The 18,204-nt window shown below is 45.6% G+C and overlaps 2 protein-coding genes and 1 long non-coding RNA gene across 10 annotated transcripts in view; 2 read left to right on the top strand and 1 right to left on the bottom strand.

The window, feature by feature from the left end:
- Window positions 1–984, top strand: part of LOC131102345 (engulfment and cell motility protein 1) — an 87,207-nt gene extending 86,223 nt beyond the window's left edge. For all 4 annotated transcript variants that reach the window (XM_058047937.1, XM_058047935.1, XM_058047936.1 and 1 more), the window contains one exon: window positions 8–984. In XM_058047937.1, the coding sequence (XP_057903920.1) occupies window positions 8–208 (201 nt within the window). In that variant the 3' untranslated portion in view covers window positions 209–984. The remainder of the gene's footprint in view (window positions 1–7) is intronic.
- Window positions 279–18,204, bottom strand: LOC131102343 (peroxisomal ATPase PEX1-like). Of its 5 annotated transcripts, none has more exons than XM_058047932.1 (31): window positions 17,331–18,204; window positions 17,130–17,274; window positions 16,898–17,056; window positions 15,631–15,690; window positions 14,194–14,298; window positions 13,968–14,116; window positions 13,801–13,905; window positions 12,040–12,189; window positions 11,875–11,958; window positions 11,682–11,796; window positions 10,991–11,604; window positions 10,805–10,924; window positions 8,113–8,233; window positions 7,921–8,033; window positions 7,772–7,857; window positions 7,578–7,710; window positions 5,818–5,914; window positions 5,566–5,736; window positions 5,336–5,490; window positions 3,843–4,020; window positions 3,615–3,781; window positions 3,405–3,539; window positions 3,270–3,334; window positions 2,782–2,924; window positions 2,616–2,719; window positions 2,373–2,552; window positions 1,825–2,031; window positions 1,538–1,714; window positions 1,338–1,468; window positions 1,127–1,237; window positions 279–481 (listed from the first exon to the last, which is right to left on the bottom strand). In XM_058047932.1, the coding sequence occupies exons 2-30, from the start codon at window positions 17,185–17,187 to the stop codon at window positions 1,159–1,161; spliced, it is 4,161 nt and encodes a 1,386-aa protein (XP_057903915.1). In that variant the 5' UTR covers window positions 17,188–17,274; window positions 17,331–18,204; the 3' UTR covers window positions 279–481; window positions 1,127–1,158. The 5 variants fall into 5 exon arrangements, with proteins under 5 accessions (XP_057903915.1, XP_057903914.1, XP_057903913.1 ...); XM_058047931.1 differs by having other exon boundaries at window positions 17,130–17,213; XM_058047930.1 differs by having other exon boundaries at window positions 17,130–18,204.
- Window positions 4,375–5,826, top strand: LOC131102352 (uncharacterized). Its single transcript, XR_009119424.1, has 3 exons — window positions 4,375–5,221; window positions 5,314–5,393; window positions 5,582–5,826. It is a non-coding gene; the product is annotated as an uncharacterized LOC131102352 (long non-coding RNA).

Genomic DNA, 18,204 nt, shown 5'->3' with positions numbered 1-18,204 from the left:
TGCGTAGTACTGCGTGTGGACGGACGGTCTGAACGCCCTGCTGGGCAAGGAGATGACCAGCAACGACACCAAATCCGACATGGACACACTGCTCTCCATGGAGATGAAGCTCCGCCTCTTGGACCTGGAGAACATCCAGATCCCGGAGGCCCCGCCCCCCATTCCCAAAGAGCCTAGTAACTATGACTTTGTTTACGATTGTAACTAGGCCCCGCCCCCTCCAAATCACCTGTGCTGTTCTCACTGGACCCCCCCACCACCACCCCCCACACCCCCACAACTGGATCGAAACTGTCCAAGATGGTTTGATGAACTGTGATGCCACCAAACAATACAAGAGCTGGTTACCATGGCGACGACTAACCAGCACGCGATTCCTTCTTCCTCGTTCGCTTTCTTATGATTTGTCCTCAGGGCTTTCAGTGGAGGGAGGGGATGGGGGCGGCCATCTTTGTTCGGTCCTCACTGCTATTGCTATTTCCTGTCACATGACACACAAACACAGATTTTCACAGTATTTGTGGCAGCTAAATGTTACCCGTCACACGGCTGAAGTACTTTTTTCAACGTAAACTCCCCGACACGTGATTTTTTTTCCTGTCCGCTGACGACTGTTACCACTTTTTTGTCGTCCCGCCTGCCTTCCTTCCTTCCTTCCCTCTTTTTAACGACTGCTGTACTCGACATTCCTGAGCAATATTTCCTTTCTATCATGTGGCGATTCCTTTCGGATTGTGGAGCTGTTACAATGACGTGTTCTTCTCACGCAAAGGGAAGCTTTCCAATTTGAAAGTTGATGTATTTTAGTAATTTAAAAACAGATCACGGTTATTTCTAGTATCATTTTTTTTATATATCTATATACAGTATTTACACGCTGCCCCCGTCCCCCCCTTTGCCTTCCTATTTAAAACATGTTTTGTCTTTTTTGTTCTCCAAAGCCCCACAAAAACTGCTGTTTACATTAAAGGTTGAAAGACTAAACACGACGCGAGTCTTCTCTTCTTTCGGCAACATGACAGCAAACACGAAGGTACGCCATTTTTAGAATAAAAAATACTTTTATCTTTGATTTAAAATATCATCTAAATTGCACGGAGGTGAGAGTGAGAAATGTGAATTATACTGTAATTATGTTCCATCACCGCAGGCGTGTCGTCAGGCTAACGTCACACGTTGTCCAGGTCGGAATGTTTGTGCCGAAATTCCCACTCCCGAACCTCTGAAGGCCTCATACCTGGAAACATTTAGTTACACACACACACACACACACATGGACTTTAGTGTGTTGTTGTTGGCGTGTGTGTGTGTGTGTGTGTGTGTGCGGCGCCACTCACAGCCTTGTGTATCTGCTCCAGTCGTCTGTGCTCAGAGATGGCCTGGTGACGTCCAGGGCGGCGTGCAGGTGAGCGTGACACAGCAGGAAGCTCGTCCGTCCGGAGACCGACCGGTCCCGTGCTCGCACCCCCTGCGCACGTCGTGTCAGTGAATGCGGCACGTGGAGTGGAAAGAGTCATGGATGACTACACGGGCTTACCTCGGATCGGCGGTGGTTGATCTTGATGTGACGGACGTCCTCTTGGAGGCGCTGCAGACGCTCGTCGCTCAGCTCCTCCAAGCCGCCACGGAGGGAGGACATGACGAGGGGGGGCAGCGTGGGAGCGAGAGCGTGTGCAGGGCGGTCATAGGTCAGCGAGGCGGGTTGAGCAAGGCGCTGCCAGAGAAGGAAACTGATTTAGCATTACCACTCAAATGTTTAGTTTGTTAGCTTAGCATCCTGCAGGTGTGTGCCATGTCCACACATGCAGAAGTCGTCCTACTCACCCCGTCTGCCGGTGGTGGATTCCCACACTCCGAGTCAAAGGAGCTTCCAAAGTAGAGCCTCCACAGACCGCTGCCATGATGTTGGTGCTGCTTGGAAGGTTCTGGACTCTCTCTTCCGGCGTCCCCCTCGTCCGCCGGCTCCTCGGAGCTGCTGCTGTGGTTGGGGAACAGCATGGAAGACAGGCTCAGGTCGCACGGCAGCCCGTCCTGAGATGGACACCAGAGGAGGAATGTGTTAGACCGGATCTGACAGCATTACCTCCACCAAGGCAATGTTTGTCCAGTATAATCATTACATAACGATTAGCATCCAAAGTCACTCTTGTACTTATTACATAATGATAATAATTAACATGCAAAAGAGGCACAAAAGCGAATCAGGAGGGGGGGGGGCTTCATGTCAGCTGATGGAGATCATATGAAATCTACAAAGTGACGTTTCTGATGTAGGTAACACATCGATATGTCCATTCATACAATGTATTAGCATAGTTGTCACATTTTTAAAAAATCATTGTCAAGGTGTGTGGGCTGTTACGTTGTCTTACGTGTGTTGCGGCGTCCGCATCCAGGCTGCTGTTTAGCGCCTCCAGCTGGCCGTTGTACAGCAGCGCCTTCAGGTCGGCTCCGGTGAAGCCTTCCGTGCGGGCAGCCAGCGCCTCCATGTCCACGTCGGCAGCCATGGGGACTCCCGCGCTCAGAACCTTCAGGATGGCCAGCCGGTCCTCCTGGGGGTCGACAGCACCATCAAGACGACAACATTGACGGCCCTGCTATGAAATTGATCATACCTGTTGGGGCGGGGGGCAGTACAGCGACTTGTCCAGGCGTCCAGGTCGCAGCAGGGCCGGGTCGATGAGGTCCGGTCGACTGGTGGCAGCGAGGACATAAACGCCTTGAAAAATAAAAGCATTAGCACCCATGTGACCCGACATACAAAAGGTACACATGGAACACCTTTTAATCCCTCGGCGCCGTCCAGTTGGGTCAGCAGCTGATTGACGACGCGGTCCGTCACGCCCGTGCTGTCGTGACCCCTCCTGGGCGCCAGAGAGTCAAACTCGTCAAAGAAGAGGACGCAAGGTTTGGCGGCCTGAGCCCTGCGTGACAACATAAACACAAACGATGTGGGCACGCAGGGAGACCACCACAATGTATCCCCCAATTGGGGAATCCAACTTGGATATCATTTAGTGTCATTGCTCTACAACCCTAGTGTGGATACGCGACATAGACTGCACGCTAACCACTAGTCCACCGTGCAACATGCCAATTCCAAAAAGTGCTGATTCCAGGCTGCGCTCTGTGGTTAATTTGTGAGACAGCGCCCTCTTGGGGACTCATAGCTATTAGCACTCGGCGCCATCAAAGCAGTTAAGATTTACAATTTTAAAAAACTATGTCAAACCGCAAAGAGGCGGGGATCAACTTCACTCCAATCTCACCTCTGGAAGACATCTCGGACCCCTTGCTCACTTGCTCCGATGTACTTGCTCAGAAGTTCTGGTCCCTGACGGAGACCAAGACGTATTGCTTCATTCCAGTCTGAGGCTCTGCAGGTTCTCCACAGCCAAGCTCACCTTAATGGCGATGAAGTTCATGCCGCTGTCTTTGGCCACGGCTCGGGCCAGCAGGGTCTTCCCCGTGCCCGGAGCGCCGTAGAGCAGGATTCCCGAGCGATGGCGGATGGGAAGGTTGGCAAAAAGGATGGGATACTGCAGCAAAAAAACAAAAAAAAAATCAACAAGTGAGCGACTATGACCTCCTCCGAGGATGTGCATGTACTCAACCTTGGCAGGGAGCAGAATGGTGTCCATGAGCTGCTGTCGCACCTCCGTCAGCCCCCCCACCGCCTCCAGCCCGCCTCCACTCGGCGTATGGAGGTCCACCCCCCAGAGGGAAGGAGGGGTGAACCCCGTAAGAGCCTGCTCAAAGTCCTGCTGAGATACACACACACCTGGAAAAACACACACCCGAGTCAACTACTGCTTCATGACGACATTTATGATGTCGGTTACCGTGGTGATGGCGTCCCCCTCGAGCAGCGTTGGCGTGGATGGCTCTCTCCAGCAGCACCACCAGATCCTGGGGCACGTAACCCTCCGTCTGCTTGGCAACGGCCTCCAGGTCGAAGGCGGTAGAGCTCTGGGGACACTTTGTTTGGATCAGACGATGCAAGATGTCTGCTCTCTGAGCCTGCACACACACACGCGTGGAGGTGCGGCATTGAACCCGTGGTCTTCTTACGTGTGTCCAGGTGAGGGGTGTCTTTGTGTGTGTGTGATTGTGTAGATAGTAGGGGTGTCACACCGTCTCAAGGCTAAAACACGTTAAGGTTCCTGGTTGAGGAAACCTGCCTTGTGGGCAACAAGCCCGGGATGATAATAAAAACATCCGTCACACAATAAATGAAACTTTTTTTTCAGTTAGAGAGTGGCTGTGTTGGAAACCGCATACTAACTACTACATACTGCCATACCCATATTATCCACACTCTGTACTGCATTTACACTACAGCGTACTACATAACCCACAATGCATTGCCCTCCTCCCCGAGCCGAAATCGACAGACTGAAGCTAATTTCACTTTAGCTCTAAACTCTTTAAATACATCATTTTATTGAGATTTTTTTTAATTCCGCGAGAAAGCGGCCGTTTAGATCCCGATTGTGTCATTTATTTGTCCAAATACCAACGGTTTACAATTTAGCTACGACGAATTCAGCAAAATTTAAGCTAGCCGAAGTGAGCAACGTACTTTCGGTTATTTTTACTTTTTTCACACTTGTCCAAATACCAACCGTTTACAATTTCGTTACGACGAATTCGGCAAAAAAAAATTAAGCTAGCCGAAGTGAGCAAAGCACTCTCGGTTATTTTTACTTTTCTCATACTTGTCCAAATACCAACTGTTTACAATTTCGTTACGACGAATTCGGCAAAATTTAAGCTAGCCTAAGTGAGCAACGCACTTTCGGTTATTTTTACTTTTCTCACACTTGTCCAAATACCAACCGTTTACAATTTCGTTACGACGAATTCGGCAAAATTTAAGCTAGCCGAAGCGAGCAAAGCACTTTCGGTTATTTTTACTTTTCTCATACAAAAAAACCCCATAAATCGCTGCTTTTACTTTGAAAACAAGAAGCCAACCAACTCGTAATATATCTAGGTAATTTAATTCGCATCCTAGGTAATTTGGGTATGAGTAGTAAGGTGATGATACATACTCGGATACTCCAAAATGGCATACTGCATACTCAAAGAGTTAGTATGAGTAGTAGGTAAGTATGCGGTTTCCATCACAGCCAGTCTGTTTGTCTGGGTGGGTGGAGGCGGGGCCGCTAGCATACACACAGTGTGCACAACAATGTAGCCTTGTGAGGGGCAATGCAAGGTACCAGGATAGACATTAAAGACTTCTCATTGTACTTGTCTCACAAAGAAGGTTCAAATCCCGTGTATCGTCTTGTCTGGTGATTTGGACAGAAGGAAAGAAACTCGAACCAACCTGGTCAGGCGGTTGCACGTGTGTGAATCCCTGGAAGAAGTGTGCGCCTCGCACACAGGTGAGTGTGTTGTGTAAGGACTGCTGAGTCACGCTGGTGACGATCAAACAGATGAGACTGTTGCTGTCCACCAGCTGGTCCACGATGTCCACCAGGCCTGAAAACACCAAGACTGGCTCCGCCATCTTACACGATATTTAAGATTACGTATGAATGTGTGTGTGTTGTGTACTTTGTGCCACATGCAGGTGAAGCTGCGCCTCGGGCCCGTGCTCGTGCTCCGGCGAGGTGGGCGCCCGGGTCACGTGGTCCAAGTCATCCAGTAGGACCGCGGAGGGCTGCTTCCACTGCGCCTGCGTGAAAACGTCCTGCAGCGTCTGCCGCACCGTCTCCGCCCTTTTTCCTGAGAGAAAACACACGCGTTGTCTTGTCGCATTAAACCCGCCATGCAGCACAAGCGTGTCGTGTCGTGTCGTCTCGCCACCTTGCAACTTCTTGCACTCCAACACCTCCACGTGTGCGTCCAGCTCATCTGCTGCTCTCCTGCAGAGGGCCCTAGAGAGCACGCTCTTTCCACTGCCCTGGGGGAGACAACGCACACCTTGATGAGGTAACACTCACAAACATACAGTGGGGTGAAAAGGTTTGGGCACCCCTGGTAATGTTCCAGACGTTCCTTTCTAAATGACTGCTTGTTGGGATCAGCCATTCCAGGTAAATATAGGTAAAACAGTGATAGATGAGAAGGGAAATGAACTTTATAGGATTTACAGAAAGTCTGCAATCATTATGTAAACAAAAGTAGCCAGGTGCATAAATGTGGGCACCCTTGTTGTTTTATTGATTTGAATACCTTTAGAACTGATTATTGGATCACTAAATGTGTTTGGTAAGCTCATTGAGCCTTTCTGTAAATCGGACGTTCTACAACAGGGGTCTCAAACTCAATTTACTTGGGGGCCACTGGAGCTAGGGTCTGGGCAAGACTGGGCCGCATCAGGTTTTCCCAAAAAAAAAAAAAAACGCATTTATGAAAAACAGAAAAATGAATAAACTTTGCTTTGGTTTCGATTTTCTACAATAAAAGCTCTGATAAAACATTCCACTGTTGTCAAATATCTTAATTTTTATTTTTCTGCACAAAATAAGATGAAAAATAAATAAACAAATCAAGAATAAAGAAAATCAATCAATCAGTAATAAATAAATATAATAATAATAATAAAACGGCAAATAATAAAAACTTAAGAAACCACATATAAGCATATAAGCGTTATTAGAGCCCTGTAGACATGACAAAACACGACTATAGTCACATTTATACTCTTTTTATTTACAACATATTGCGCAACTGCAGTGTCTTGAGACACATGCTAACTCGCAAACTAGAGAGCTAGCGACCTAAACGGTAGCTTTCAAGTTATTTCCTTTCAACTTAAATAGCCAAAAACTTACCACTTCCACACGGATAGGGAGGATAACTATTAACAGTTATTTAACCTTTAACATGAACATTAATCAAACGTCATAATTTTTTCTGGGTACACGATACCATACAGCATCCATATCAAACTTGCGCGGGGCCGCACTAACATTAAACTTTCATATCAAGGCGGGGGCCTCAAACTAGTGTCCTGCGGGCCACATTTGGCCCGCGGGCCGCATGTTTGGGACCGCTGTTCTACAAGATGTTAGAATGTCTGCCGAGATCTCTTCGACAGCAACTCCTCCAAACAAATCCAACATGTCTGCCGTGGCACGTAGTGTTGCCACATCCTCCCACATTCCAAAAACATGCTAGGTTAATTAGCCACTCCAAATTGTCCATAGGTATGAATGTGAGTGTGAATGGTTGTTTGTCTATATGTGCCCTGTGATTGGCTGGCCACCAGTCCAGGGTGTACAAGCCTCTCGCCCCAAGACAGCTGGGATAGGCTCCAGCATACCCTAATGAGGAGAAGCGGCATAGAAAATGGATGGATGGATGGTTTGGAGCTGTAATAGTGATGAAGGTTGGACACTCCATTTATTCTTTTATTTTGAAATATTGTCTAACCGGGGCCCAATTCCGCTCATCGTGAGTACATTGAAAATGCAGCCTTAATCCATGTGATGGGTATCCGACCATCTCACTCACGGATGATCGCTATCGGAATTCTTAGGCTAATTTTTGATGCAAACCATGGAAAGAGCTCTTGGAATGGAAACGTTGCCACAACCTAGAACCGGTTACCGATGTCTCACCTTGGCGCCGGTGATGAGCAGCGCTCCTCCTCTGAGGCCCCGTCCCGTCACTCCCAGCTCTCGGGACAACGGCGAAGCTAGCAGACTGTGGGAGATGAACTCAAAGCTTCTCCTGCTCGCCTCGTCGACACCGCTGAAGAAGAACCAAAGCGTTGTTACGGTGATAAACTCTTCTATGGAGACTGGAGACTCACCCTAGTGAAGCTAATGAGGGAAGTTCTTGCTTTGCTGTGTCGGGTTCCGTGTTGGGAGACGATGTGACGGCAGGCTCTCTGACTACCTGAACGTGGAGAACAACACGTGAACGTCAAAGCATCTCAATAGCAGATCCAATTCAACTAACATGTATATGTGTCTTCTGCAAGACGGAAGGCGTGAGCAGAAAGAGCTGGTCCGGCAGGTCAGTCTCTGGTTCCGGGTCTGGTTTCAGGACCGTCACAGTAAACTCTAACTTGGCTGGAAGAAAGAGACGAGAAAGCGCATCCAGGCTTTTGTCCGCGTGGCGTATTCCTGAGATTATGTAGCCGTGACTCACCGTCGGCGGCGTGTAGGAGGACGGAGCCGGTGCGCGGCGTCAAACATGCCAAGGGTTGGTGACACTGAGTGTGCAGCCAGCTGAGGAAGGCTGCCTGGATCTCCTCCTCTTCCTCCTCCGCCTGTGGAGACATTATCAAAAATAACAAAAGGAAAGAATGTGACGGATACGTCGAATGGAACTCAATAGCGTAGACGTTTGAGGAACACGAATCTTAATAAAGCACATGTTGAGTCATGCACATGCATTGACAAATGAAGGAAGAAAAATATGAGTAAAAGTGGGGATGAAAATTCCTGAAAATAGAACTGCATGGATTCGTTGCCCTGTCATGCGCCACTGTGCCACCAGAGGGCAGTAGAGTGGACAAACACCATAATAATGCTGTAAAGTCCATACAGTCAGTTAGAATGAACTTCAGTCAGTCATTTTTTAAAAGACCCCATCAGTAGCGGCCATTTTGGAGGATTTGGACTGATTTTTCAAGGCACACAGAATATTGTGTTCTATGGCAATATGCAAATGGAACCTACCAAAAGAAAGATTTATTTATTGTTTATTTTCTTTATTTTATTAAATTCATTCATTCATTCATTTTCTACCGCTTTTCCTCACAAGGGTCGCGGGGGGTGCTGGAGCCTACCCCAGCTGTCTTTGGGCGTAAGGCGGGGTACACCCTAGACTGGTCGCCAGCCAATCACAGAGCACATATAGACAAACAACCATTCACACTCACATTCATACCTATGGACAATTTGGAGTGGCTAATTAACCTAGCATGTTTTTGGAATGTGGGAGGAAACCGGAGTACCCGGAGAAAACCCACGCATGCACGGGGAGAACATGCAAACTCCACACAGAGATGCCCGAGGGTGGGATTGAACCCTGGTCTCCTAGCTGTGAGGTCTGCGCGCTAACCCCTAGACCACCGTGCCGCCTATTTTATTAATTATTAATTAATTAATTTTATAATTATTTATTGTTATTTATTCTAAATTATTTAAATTATTTGTACAAATTACTGTTTACGCTGTACATTGTTCGTATTTGATGTCATGTATTTATTCTCCACATTATTATTTATTATTTGTTATTCATTATTACACGGGAGCCACGCAACGTCATTTCGTTGGCAATTTCACAATTTTATTTGTGCAATGACAATAAAGAAAGTCTATGTCTCTATGTCTATTTGACTCTCGTCTTTGCCTGTTCTTTAGTAACCGACAGTGGAACACAGGCAGGTTTCAGTAAAATATCAGTTCCTGACTAAAAAAGGGAGAAAAACAACTTTTTGTGAAAAGATTTTGCTGTTTTTTTTTGGCTTTTGTAATAGCCTGAAATATTTCATGAACTATACCACAACACAAAGAACACAAAAAAGCCTTGTTTCACATCAAATAACAATTTATATACCAATATAACACCATGAACTATTTATACTTTTCATATTTGGAACTAAACTACATATGTGTGTGTCCATGTGTTAAAATGTCTCTACAATACGTTACGCTCCTCCATGCTCTTCCACTTCCTCTTTTTACAAGATCCAAGCTCCTCATAAATGTCCTGGGGGCGTTATAATGGCTTAAAACTGCTCTAAAAGGTCCCCCTTTTTGTTTTGAGTTTGTTTGAATTAATGTTGACGTTTTGTTTAAAATAAATAAATTAAAAATAAATATTTGAGGACTGAAATTGGATTGAATTCATGTTGATGTTTTGTTTTTAAAAAAAATGTTAAAAAATAAGGTTAAAAAAATGCTCCTAAGGTGACATCTTTTAGTGTGCGGCTGCCTTATTTGCAACGTCGATATTCAGCCTAAATATATCAGGATATGAGTTTTGGCCCATATCGCCCAGCCCAGGGGTGGGCAAACTACGGCCCGGGGGCCACATCCGGCCCGCCAAGTGTTTGAATTACGGCCCGCCCAATCTTTCCAAAGTATTTCATTTCAACTCAACATACAACCTGGCATCATGGCCTGAGCCAACCTTTTGATGGTTGTATCAATTTCGTTGTTTGACATGGTCTGTTGTTTACAAAGTGCTCCTGAAAAAAGAGACACAAGCACATAATAATAATAAAAATTAAAATAATAATTATTATATTATTATTATAACTATTATGATTATTATATTAATGCTAATTATTATATTAATTATATATAATAATATTGTTATATTTGCATATTTTACATAATAATAATATAATAATTATTATGTTTATTTTATTTTAATTATTATAATATTTTATTATTTTTAAAATATTTAAATATAAATATAAAATAATTAATAATAATAGCAGATTGCATGACAATTTTACAGATACAATAATACCAGGTGGACTGTTACGTGTAAAATATATAGTCTGCCCCCCCCGGAAATTTTGTTATATCAATGCGGCCCGCGAGTCAAAAAGTTTGCCCACCCCTGGCCCAGCCCTACAATAAAAAAAAAAACAACTTGATGATTTTGGTGCCGCAATAAATTGTTTGTTGGCGCTAGGGGTGTACACACAGAGCGCTGCTAGTGAGTGCGGTGAGGAGGAACTAGCAAAGAGTATTCAAAGTGACACTGATTCCAAATCAGAAATATCGATGGCATTTCAGTGCAATTTTTGCCAAAAATAACCATCCCACCATCTAGTGACCAACACTTGTTCACTGAGACACATCCGAGTCTTGGAACTCACCAGTGGATTTACAGGCTGGAGGCGAATGGCGGACGCTACCTTCACTGTCGATCTCACGGGTTTGAGTCTTACAGTGGAGTGTGGCGAGATGTTCATCCTGGTGGTCATCGGCGGTGGAATCTGGCGCAGACAAACAGGAAACTAAGCATGATGATGACTTTCATGGGAAAAGCGCGGACGTCTCACCCAGACTCTGCCGCAGTGGAGCGTTCCCTCGCTGGGCCTTCTTTGCGCCCCTGCTAGCTCATCAACGTCATGGCAGATCAAACGAACCGCCGTCACTTCCTCTGATGTCACATCCTTGTCTCTGTCTGCTTTGTCCTTCTTCTCTGCGGCCAGCTTGGCTCGGTCCTTGGCCTCTTTGGGGGACGGGACTGTGGAGAGCAGACCGTACGTCACAGCAGGCGGACCTCCGCCGATGCCTGAATCTGATCTCCAAGGAAAGACGTGAAGCACGCCTGGCGCCATGTGACTCATGGCGCTGGGGGACAGAGGAGCCGTGCCGCATACTCTGTAGAGGGAGTCCTCGAGAAGGGCGGGGACATCCGGGACAGAAGGGATCTCCTTGATTGGGTCACATGTGCCCGTTGTCATGAAGCCAAACAGACTTTTAAGGTCAGCGATGCCACCCCACTGCAGACCTTGAGGCACGGAAGAGGACATGGTTTGGGGCGGGGGGTCTGACAGGCAGTTTGGAGGCTGAGAGGGACCCTCGGGGCGGCCGGCGTGGTTCTTTGGGGACACGATGAGCTCTGTGAAGGGCTCCAGGCGACCATAAGGCACAGACGGCGACAACAGCGCTGCAGAACGTCAGTAATGAAATAGTACCCACGTTTGAAGGTTCAATCTTCAAGAATGGTGGTTACAAACATCACACCTATCTGGATGAAGATGACCGTGTGGTTGTCCACCCACACGGGAAAAACAGCATCTTGGAATACGACTCTAATCTGATCCAAAAGCTGCTGCTCCAGCATGCCGCTGTGGAGCTCCTGCAGGAGTCGGACACAGAAAAAGAATCATAATCAATCATCATAGCCATGACTTCAGTATGTCAATGTATGACATACCAAGATCTCCCAGTCATCAGACGACAGAGGCTCCACAAAGACACGATGCACAGACGAGACCTGCTGACAAGGTCTCAAGAAGCCCTGAAGGACACAAAACACTGCCTGTTGAGTCTGGAGGGTCATCATTAGTCTGACAAGGCATCCAAAAGACAAAAGCCTTACTTCCTCTCCATCCCGCAGGCCCAGCTTCTCACCCAGATGCCTGCACACCTCCACACGCTGGCTGTCAAAGCTGGAGGACGAGCTTCGGTTGAGAGTCCAGCTGAGGAACACTGAAGGTCCATGACTGCGGGACAACTCCAAGGCTTGATTCTATGAAAACAGTAGCATCGTGTTACTTTTACGCTAAAGTGGAACCTAAAACGCTCTCAAACATTAAAACAGTCAACTGCGTTATAACATATATAACGCTTAAAGCAGGGGAAATGTTATGCTAACTTCAACTACTGTCAGCCGTGTAGCCACGACGGCTAGCCCTAGCCATCTTACCTCGTTCAGTGACAGGTGGGAAATTAACTTCGATGAAAGATGAAGGAAGCAGTTTTTTGTGTTGCTGAGCACAACCGTAACGGGTTGAATACCGTGACTGCTAAACATATCTCACTCACGTTGGATTTGTTCACGTTGATATTTTTGCTACATGTCCAAAATACTCGTAATCAATCGATGCGCTCTGGTAGCGATTTTGCTACACGGATGTGCAAGTCGTTAGTTTTTCAAAATAAGAACATAAATGTTTTAGGCTTCAATGAATGCGCCGTTGTCCAGACAGAGCTGGCCTTTATTTTGAAGTGTAAACAGCAGGGAAGTAGTTTCAAGAAACATGGCGGCAAAAGTAAACATTTTCAAAATAAGAAGATAAATGCTTAGGTTTCAATGAATGCGCCGTTGTCCCGATAGGGCTGGCCTTTATTTTGAAGTGTAAACAGCAAGGAAGTAGTTACAAGAAACATGGCGTCAAAAGTAAACAGTTGTTTGGCTGCTCCTACAAAGCAGGATTCCTCATTGTGTGAATGCACATGGAGAACATGTGTTAAATTAATTTCTTACTAAATTATGTGTATTGTGTAAAATACATGATTAATGTAAAATATACTTGATATCAAATGTTTAGGATTGAAATCGATTTATTCAACGATTCAATGAGCAGCTACGAAAATATATATCATTCAATAATATATTTTCAAATACAAAAACAACGACCCATCTCAATAGACAAGGGGAAATTTATATATTTTTACAATCAAACACAACATTAACAAATTGAAATGATTTTCACTGTGAATTTAGATTTTTTTACAATATTTTTTAATTTTTAGATATTTTATTACAGGCATACAAAGCAAAGCCATTCTATTATTCTTCACACTTATTGTTCTATTGTTGTGTATAGTTTGGACCATTTTGTGTAACCATGGCGACATAACGGGCCACTTGATGAGGAACCCCTTTGAGTCCATACTGTGTAGAACCTCCACACGTTACATCACTGGATAGGTCCATTGCGGTCATAAGCTAAGCCACGCCAAGCTAAAGCTCAACTCTGATCTCATTTCCTGTCCGCCCCACACTCAGCTCCCTTAGCATGGGGTGGTATTCCCTGCCTGAGGGCTCTAAACTGATTAACCGCCATAAATGTTAATTGATCCACTTCAGAAATGATTCTGTTCAAAATACTGCATTCTGCATGATGTTAGAAAAATATTTTTATTTACACATTTTTCAGTGGAACACAAAGAGCCGTGGATGATATGTATAATAAAAGATTTGAGGGGGTGGAAGTCATCTGCGGTCTGACTTATCCTGAAATACACGCTGTTCAAACGCTTCAACCCTCTGGGAAATTCGGGAGAGAGAAAAGTTGAGCTTTAATGTCAAGTTTGCCGATCACGTTGTCAACGTCAAGAGTGAGCGTGACGTTACCGTGGCGCTGGGCAGGCAGGTCCCAAAAGCCTCCAGCACGATGTTCAACTCTTTGACTGACTTTTCGTAGTCGTCAAAGGACAGCTTCTCGTCGTTGTCGTGGTCCTGTCGAGGGAAACGTCATTATAGCATCATCAAGGGTTCATCGATCCCCGTCCACATCTCACCATCCTCTTGAGTGTGATCTCCACCAGGTCTTTGATCCCATCGAACGGGTCCTCCTCCCCGTGGAGGCGCAGGCAGTTCCTCGTCATCAGCAGCATCTCCTCCCTGGAGATGTGCTCGTCGCCGCTCAGGTCGTACACCTGAAAGCAGTCTGCAACAACAGGAACCAGAAAGGCGGCGTCAGCGGGAGGGGTGATCGCTGCAAGATTTAGCTTTTAGCTAACTCACATTTCATTTTCTCATCCAAGGAGCCACGAAGGAACACGCAAAGGCCCTCCACCCACTCTTTGACGCTGACAAAGCCGTCGTTGTCTTTGTCAAACTTCCTGAAGACTGGAAAACACAGCGGGCAGGTTATCACCGCAATAATGGGGCAAAATATCATTTTTGTGGGAGAAAATGGCTTTTTACACTGAAATATTGTTTTTCGGAAATAACGTGTGGAAAGCAGTCCATTTGTGTCCATTTGCATAATAGAAAAGTGAGTCAAAACACATAAAAAGGGCAAAAAATGTTTAGAACTACAAGCAACATGGCCGCCTGTGGGTGCTTTTGAGATGGGGTGAGGCCCGCAGCGGCACCCGTTGCTCGCTGTGAGAGGAGAACGGCACATGCCCACATTATTTTGACATGTTTATGTCTTTGCTTCGTTGATGTTTTTTCCATCAAGCGATAGCATTTTGCACTTTATTCAGCGGTCCTTGAACACACCGCACACATAAGTGAAAGCTATACATTGATCCGTCATCGATGGCGGTTAATTGGTTCCAGCGCTGACCGTAGGATCCCTTATTCATAAATGTTATATATTTTCATAATTAGGGCAAAAAAAAACTTGTTCACTAAATATGGATTTTAACATTATTAGAGCCCTGTAGACATGAAATAACACCCCTAAAGTCACATTTACACTCCCATTAGCCAACATAGTGCTGGTGTGTTGCAATAAATGTGTCCCGGCTGGTCCGTGTTTGTCTCACTAGGAAATTACTGACACCTAGTGGCCAATGTAGAATACTACATTCATCATTTGAATGCAGCTTCTTAATGGCTTATACAGTCGTCCCTCGTTTACCCCAGTTAATTGCTTCCAGACTCGACCGCGATAAGTTCATTTCCATGAAGTAGGATTCAATATTAATAAATGACATTGTCATATTTAGTTTATGACCTTCTGAATGTTTTTTAATATTTATTATATATATGAAATAACACCACTACAATCCTATTAATATAGTAAACATAAGACAATAAGACAACTCAAACGACAGCTGCCATGTCACAAGACGCTGGCTAGCCTCCGCTTTATTTACTCTAAACTTAAGCCAACCACCCAAAAAAAACATACCACTTCCACACAGAATGGGAGGAGAGCTTTTTTCACTGTGTTATGTCTCCATGTGGAGGTTAATGGAAGTAATGTCTCATCACTAGCATTACTGATGCCGAGTGACCACATGAATACATGTCTTTCAGTATTTTTTGACAAATTATTTACTAAAAAGTGTTATATATATATATATATAAGTGTTATATACGCAATATGGCGAGTCCGCAAAATTCAAACCGTGATGTGTCAAGGGACGACTGTACATGTACATAATGTTCTCCAACGCTGACAAATCTTAAAAGATCCACTAAAAAGAAGACAAATGACTTCTATACCTTTCATCAATCCCGGGGGGGGGGCGGTGTCACGGGACGAGGCGAAACACGAGATTGGGTCTACGAGAATGAGAGGAAACGAGATTTTAACTTTACGCATTCCAACTTCAATAATAAAAAAATATATATATATTGTAACCCCCTAATTTCATTTCTACTACGTTACCCTCGTCTGTACTTATGCTAGCAGCCCCGCCTCCACCCACCGAGACAAAGACTGTATGACTGACAAAAGGGCTCACGCCGTTCGTGCCGCTGTTCTATGGAACAAACGCAACCACTACGGCGCTAAAATCAATACAGAGTGAACCCTCTTCCTGCGTGTTTGGCCGTGGGTATGAACGGGAATAAATGTTTGATGGTGGTCAGAGAGGCCGTAGGCGCAAACCGGCGGCCATGTTTCCATTAAACCACTCCAGGGCAGCTGTGCCCCCGGATGTACATAACCACCGCCAGTGTGTGACTGAGCAGTGAATGAATAATGGGTTCGCTTTTTGGTGCCTTGAGAAGTGCTTTATAAAAGCTAAGCTAAGCCAGCCCAGGCTTTGTGTCCACAAGATGTTTTTTTCTTAACCGGAAATCTTCTCCAGTTTTTAATCTCGCAAGATCTTGAGGCACCAATCGCATCTCATTGCATATGATTGTTAAATATAACCCCTAAGACCAATCTTTCGTGCTACATCTTCTTATTCTTTGGAGACCAGGTGCGTGTGAGACGTGTTAACAAGCAGAGTTCCACACACAGTCCCATTCTAACGTTTTCTGAGCACTTGCGTAATGTAGCTTTTTTTTTTTTTTCAAACACAAGTTCTGACTTAGGGGCGGCACGGCGGTCTAGTGGTTAGCGCGCAGACCTCACAGCTAGGAGACCAGGGTTCAATTCCACCCTCGGCCATCTCTGTGTGGAGTTTGCATGTTCTCCCCGTGCATGCGTGGGTTTTCTCCGGGTACTCCGGTTTCCTCCCACATTCCAAAAACATGCTAGGTTAATTAGCCACTCCAAATTGTCCATAGGTATGAATGTGAGTGTGAATGGTTGTTTGTCTATATGTGCCCTGTGATTGGCTGGCCACCAGTCCAGGGTGTACCCCGCCTCTCGCCCAAAGACAGCTGGGATAGGCTCCAGCACGCCCGCGACCCTCGTGAGGAAAAAGCGGTAGAAAATGAATGAATGAATGAAGTTCTGACTTACGTCACAGCACCGGAACCTGCATGCAGACCGAAGACCTGCTGTATGTCAAGTGCGCGTGTGTCAAGTTGGTGTTACCTCGTTCCATGAGGATGTCGTTGGTGAGTCCAAATTCGTTCTTCAGAATGGCCTTGAACTTTCGTTCTTCCAAGTTGTTGTCGCTTTTCCCGGAGCTCGTCGGCTGTCCCAGCAAATTGTAAAACTCCCGAATGAGGCACTCGACCTCTGTTTGATTGACTTGACACGACAGGAGGGGTTAGCACGACCACATGGCCACCGCGTGGCTCACCACACGGCGTAAGGTACTCACAGTGGTGCACATGTTTATAGATGGCCTTGGTGAGGTTTTGGATCAACCTCTTGGACATGTTTGGCCGTCTCTACAGGGGACGACCTGGATGGGCCAGACAGGCAGAGGGCAAGCGAGGTTGATGTGGAGTTGCCTTAGCAAGCACCTAGCAAACAAGTGTGAGCACTAAAGAAAAACACGTTATGCGGAATATTCATCTACCTGAGTGCGGCACTTCATCGTTTAGCCTTTACATCCATCATCCATATCCCGATCATCATCTAACAACTAACAGCCTTGTTACCGTGGTAACAACGGTGGGGAGGGGAAGCTCCCAACAAGCCTGTTAGTCTCTCCTCAGTCAGTTGTTTTTATTTTATTACAATTAATACTTAATGAATACAGTAAATGTGCTAATGCTAGCACGCTTTCACGGGCCAGCTATTATGTCGTAGGGAGTAAACAGTAAACAGGAAGTGCGGTCGCGTCTCGTGGTCGTCGTCGTCGTCTCGCACGTGCTGTGCCAACAGGGCTTTGATGACGTCACCACATACGTCTGATGCGCTCTGCCAATGAGCTTTGTCTAACGACCGACTTTTGAAGTTGTCTATCCGTCCGTGTTCCCGCCGTAGACACCTTGTTGCCGGAAGTGACCCCGAGAGCTCACTTCTGCGCATGGGCGTTACTGTCTACAGCAATGGCGTCAAACTAATGCTATGGAGGGCCGAGACACGACAGGTTTTCTTTCCTTCCGGTCAGATATTATATTGTTACATTGTGTCATTTAGATATTCACAACTATGTAGATAAAAACTTTTTACCGGCTCCATATTTACGCTGTATCAGGTCACAGTCAAATTAATAGTACTATTAGTTGTATTAGAAGTAACCACACCGCCATCTAGTGGCCTAGCGTGAATGCTACAGTAATGTTTTTTTTCCCTTGTTTTAGATTTTAGTACTGCATGGTGTTTAGCATCTAAAAAGGGAACTTTTAGTTAAATTCATTTATTATTATATTTGCCAAAGATAACAGTGGCATACAGTGCTAGTCAAAAGTTTGGAGACACTTTAGCATCCTGTTGAATGGAGAGAA

This window comes from Doryrhamphus excisus, chromosome 14, assembly GCF_030265055.1.
Source record: "Doryrhamphus excisus isolate RoL2022-K1 chromosome 14, RoL_Dexc_1.0, whole genome shotgun sequence".
In the NCBI taxonomy this organism is placed as follows: Eukaryota; Metazoa; Chordata; class Actinopteri; order Syngnathiformes; family Syngnathidae; genus Doryrhamphus; species Doryrhamphus excisus.
This window is presented reverse-complemented; position numbering and strand designations above follow the sequence as displayed.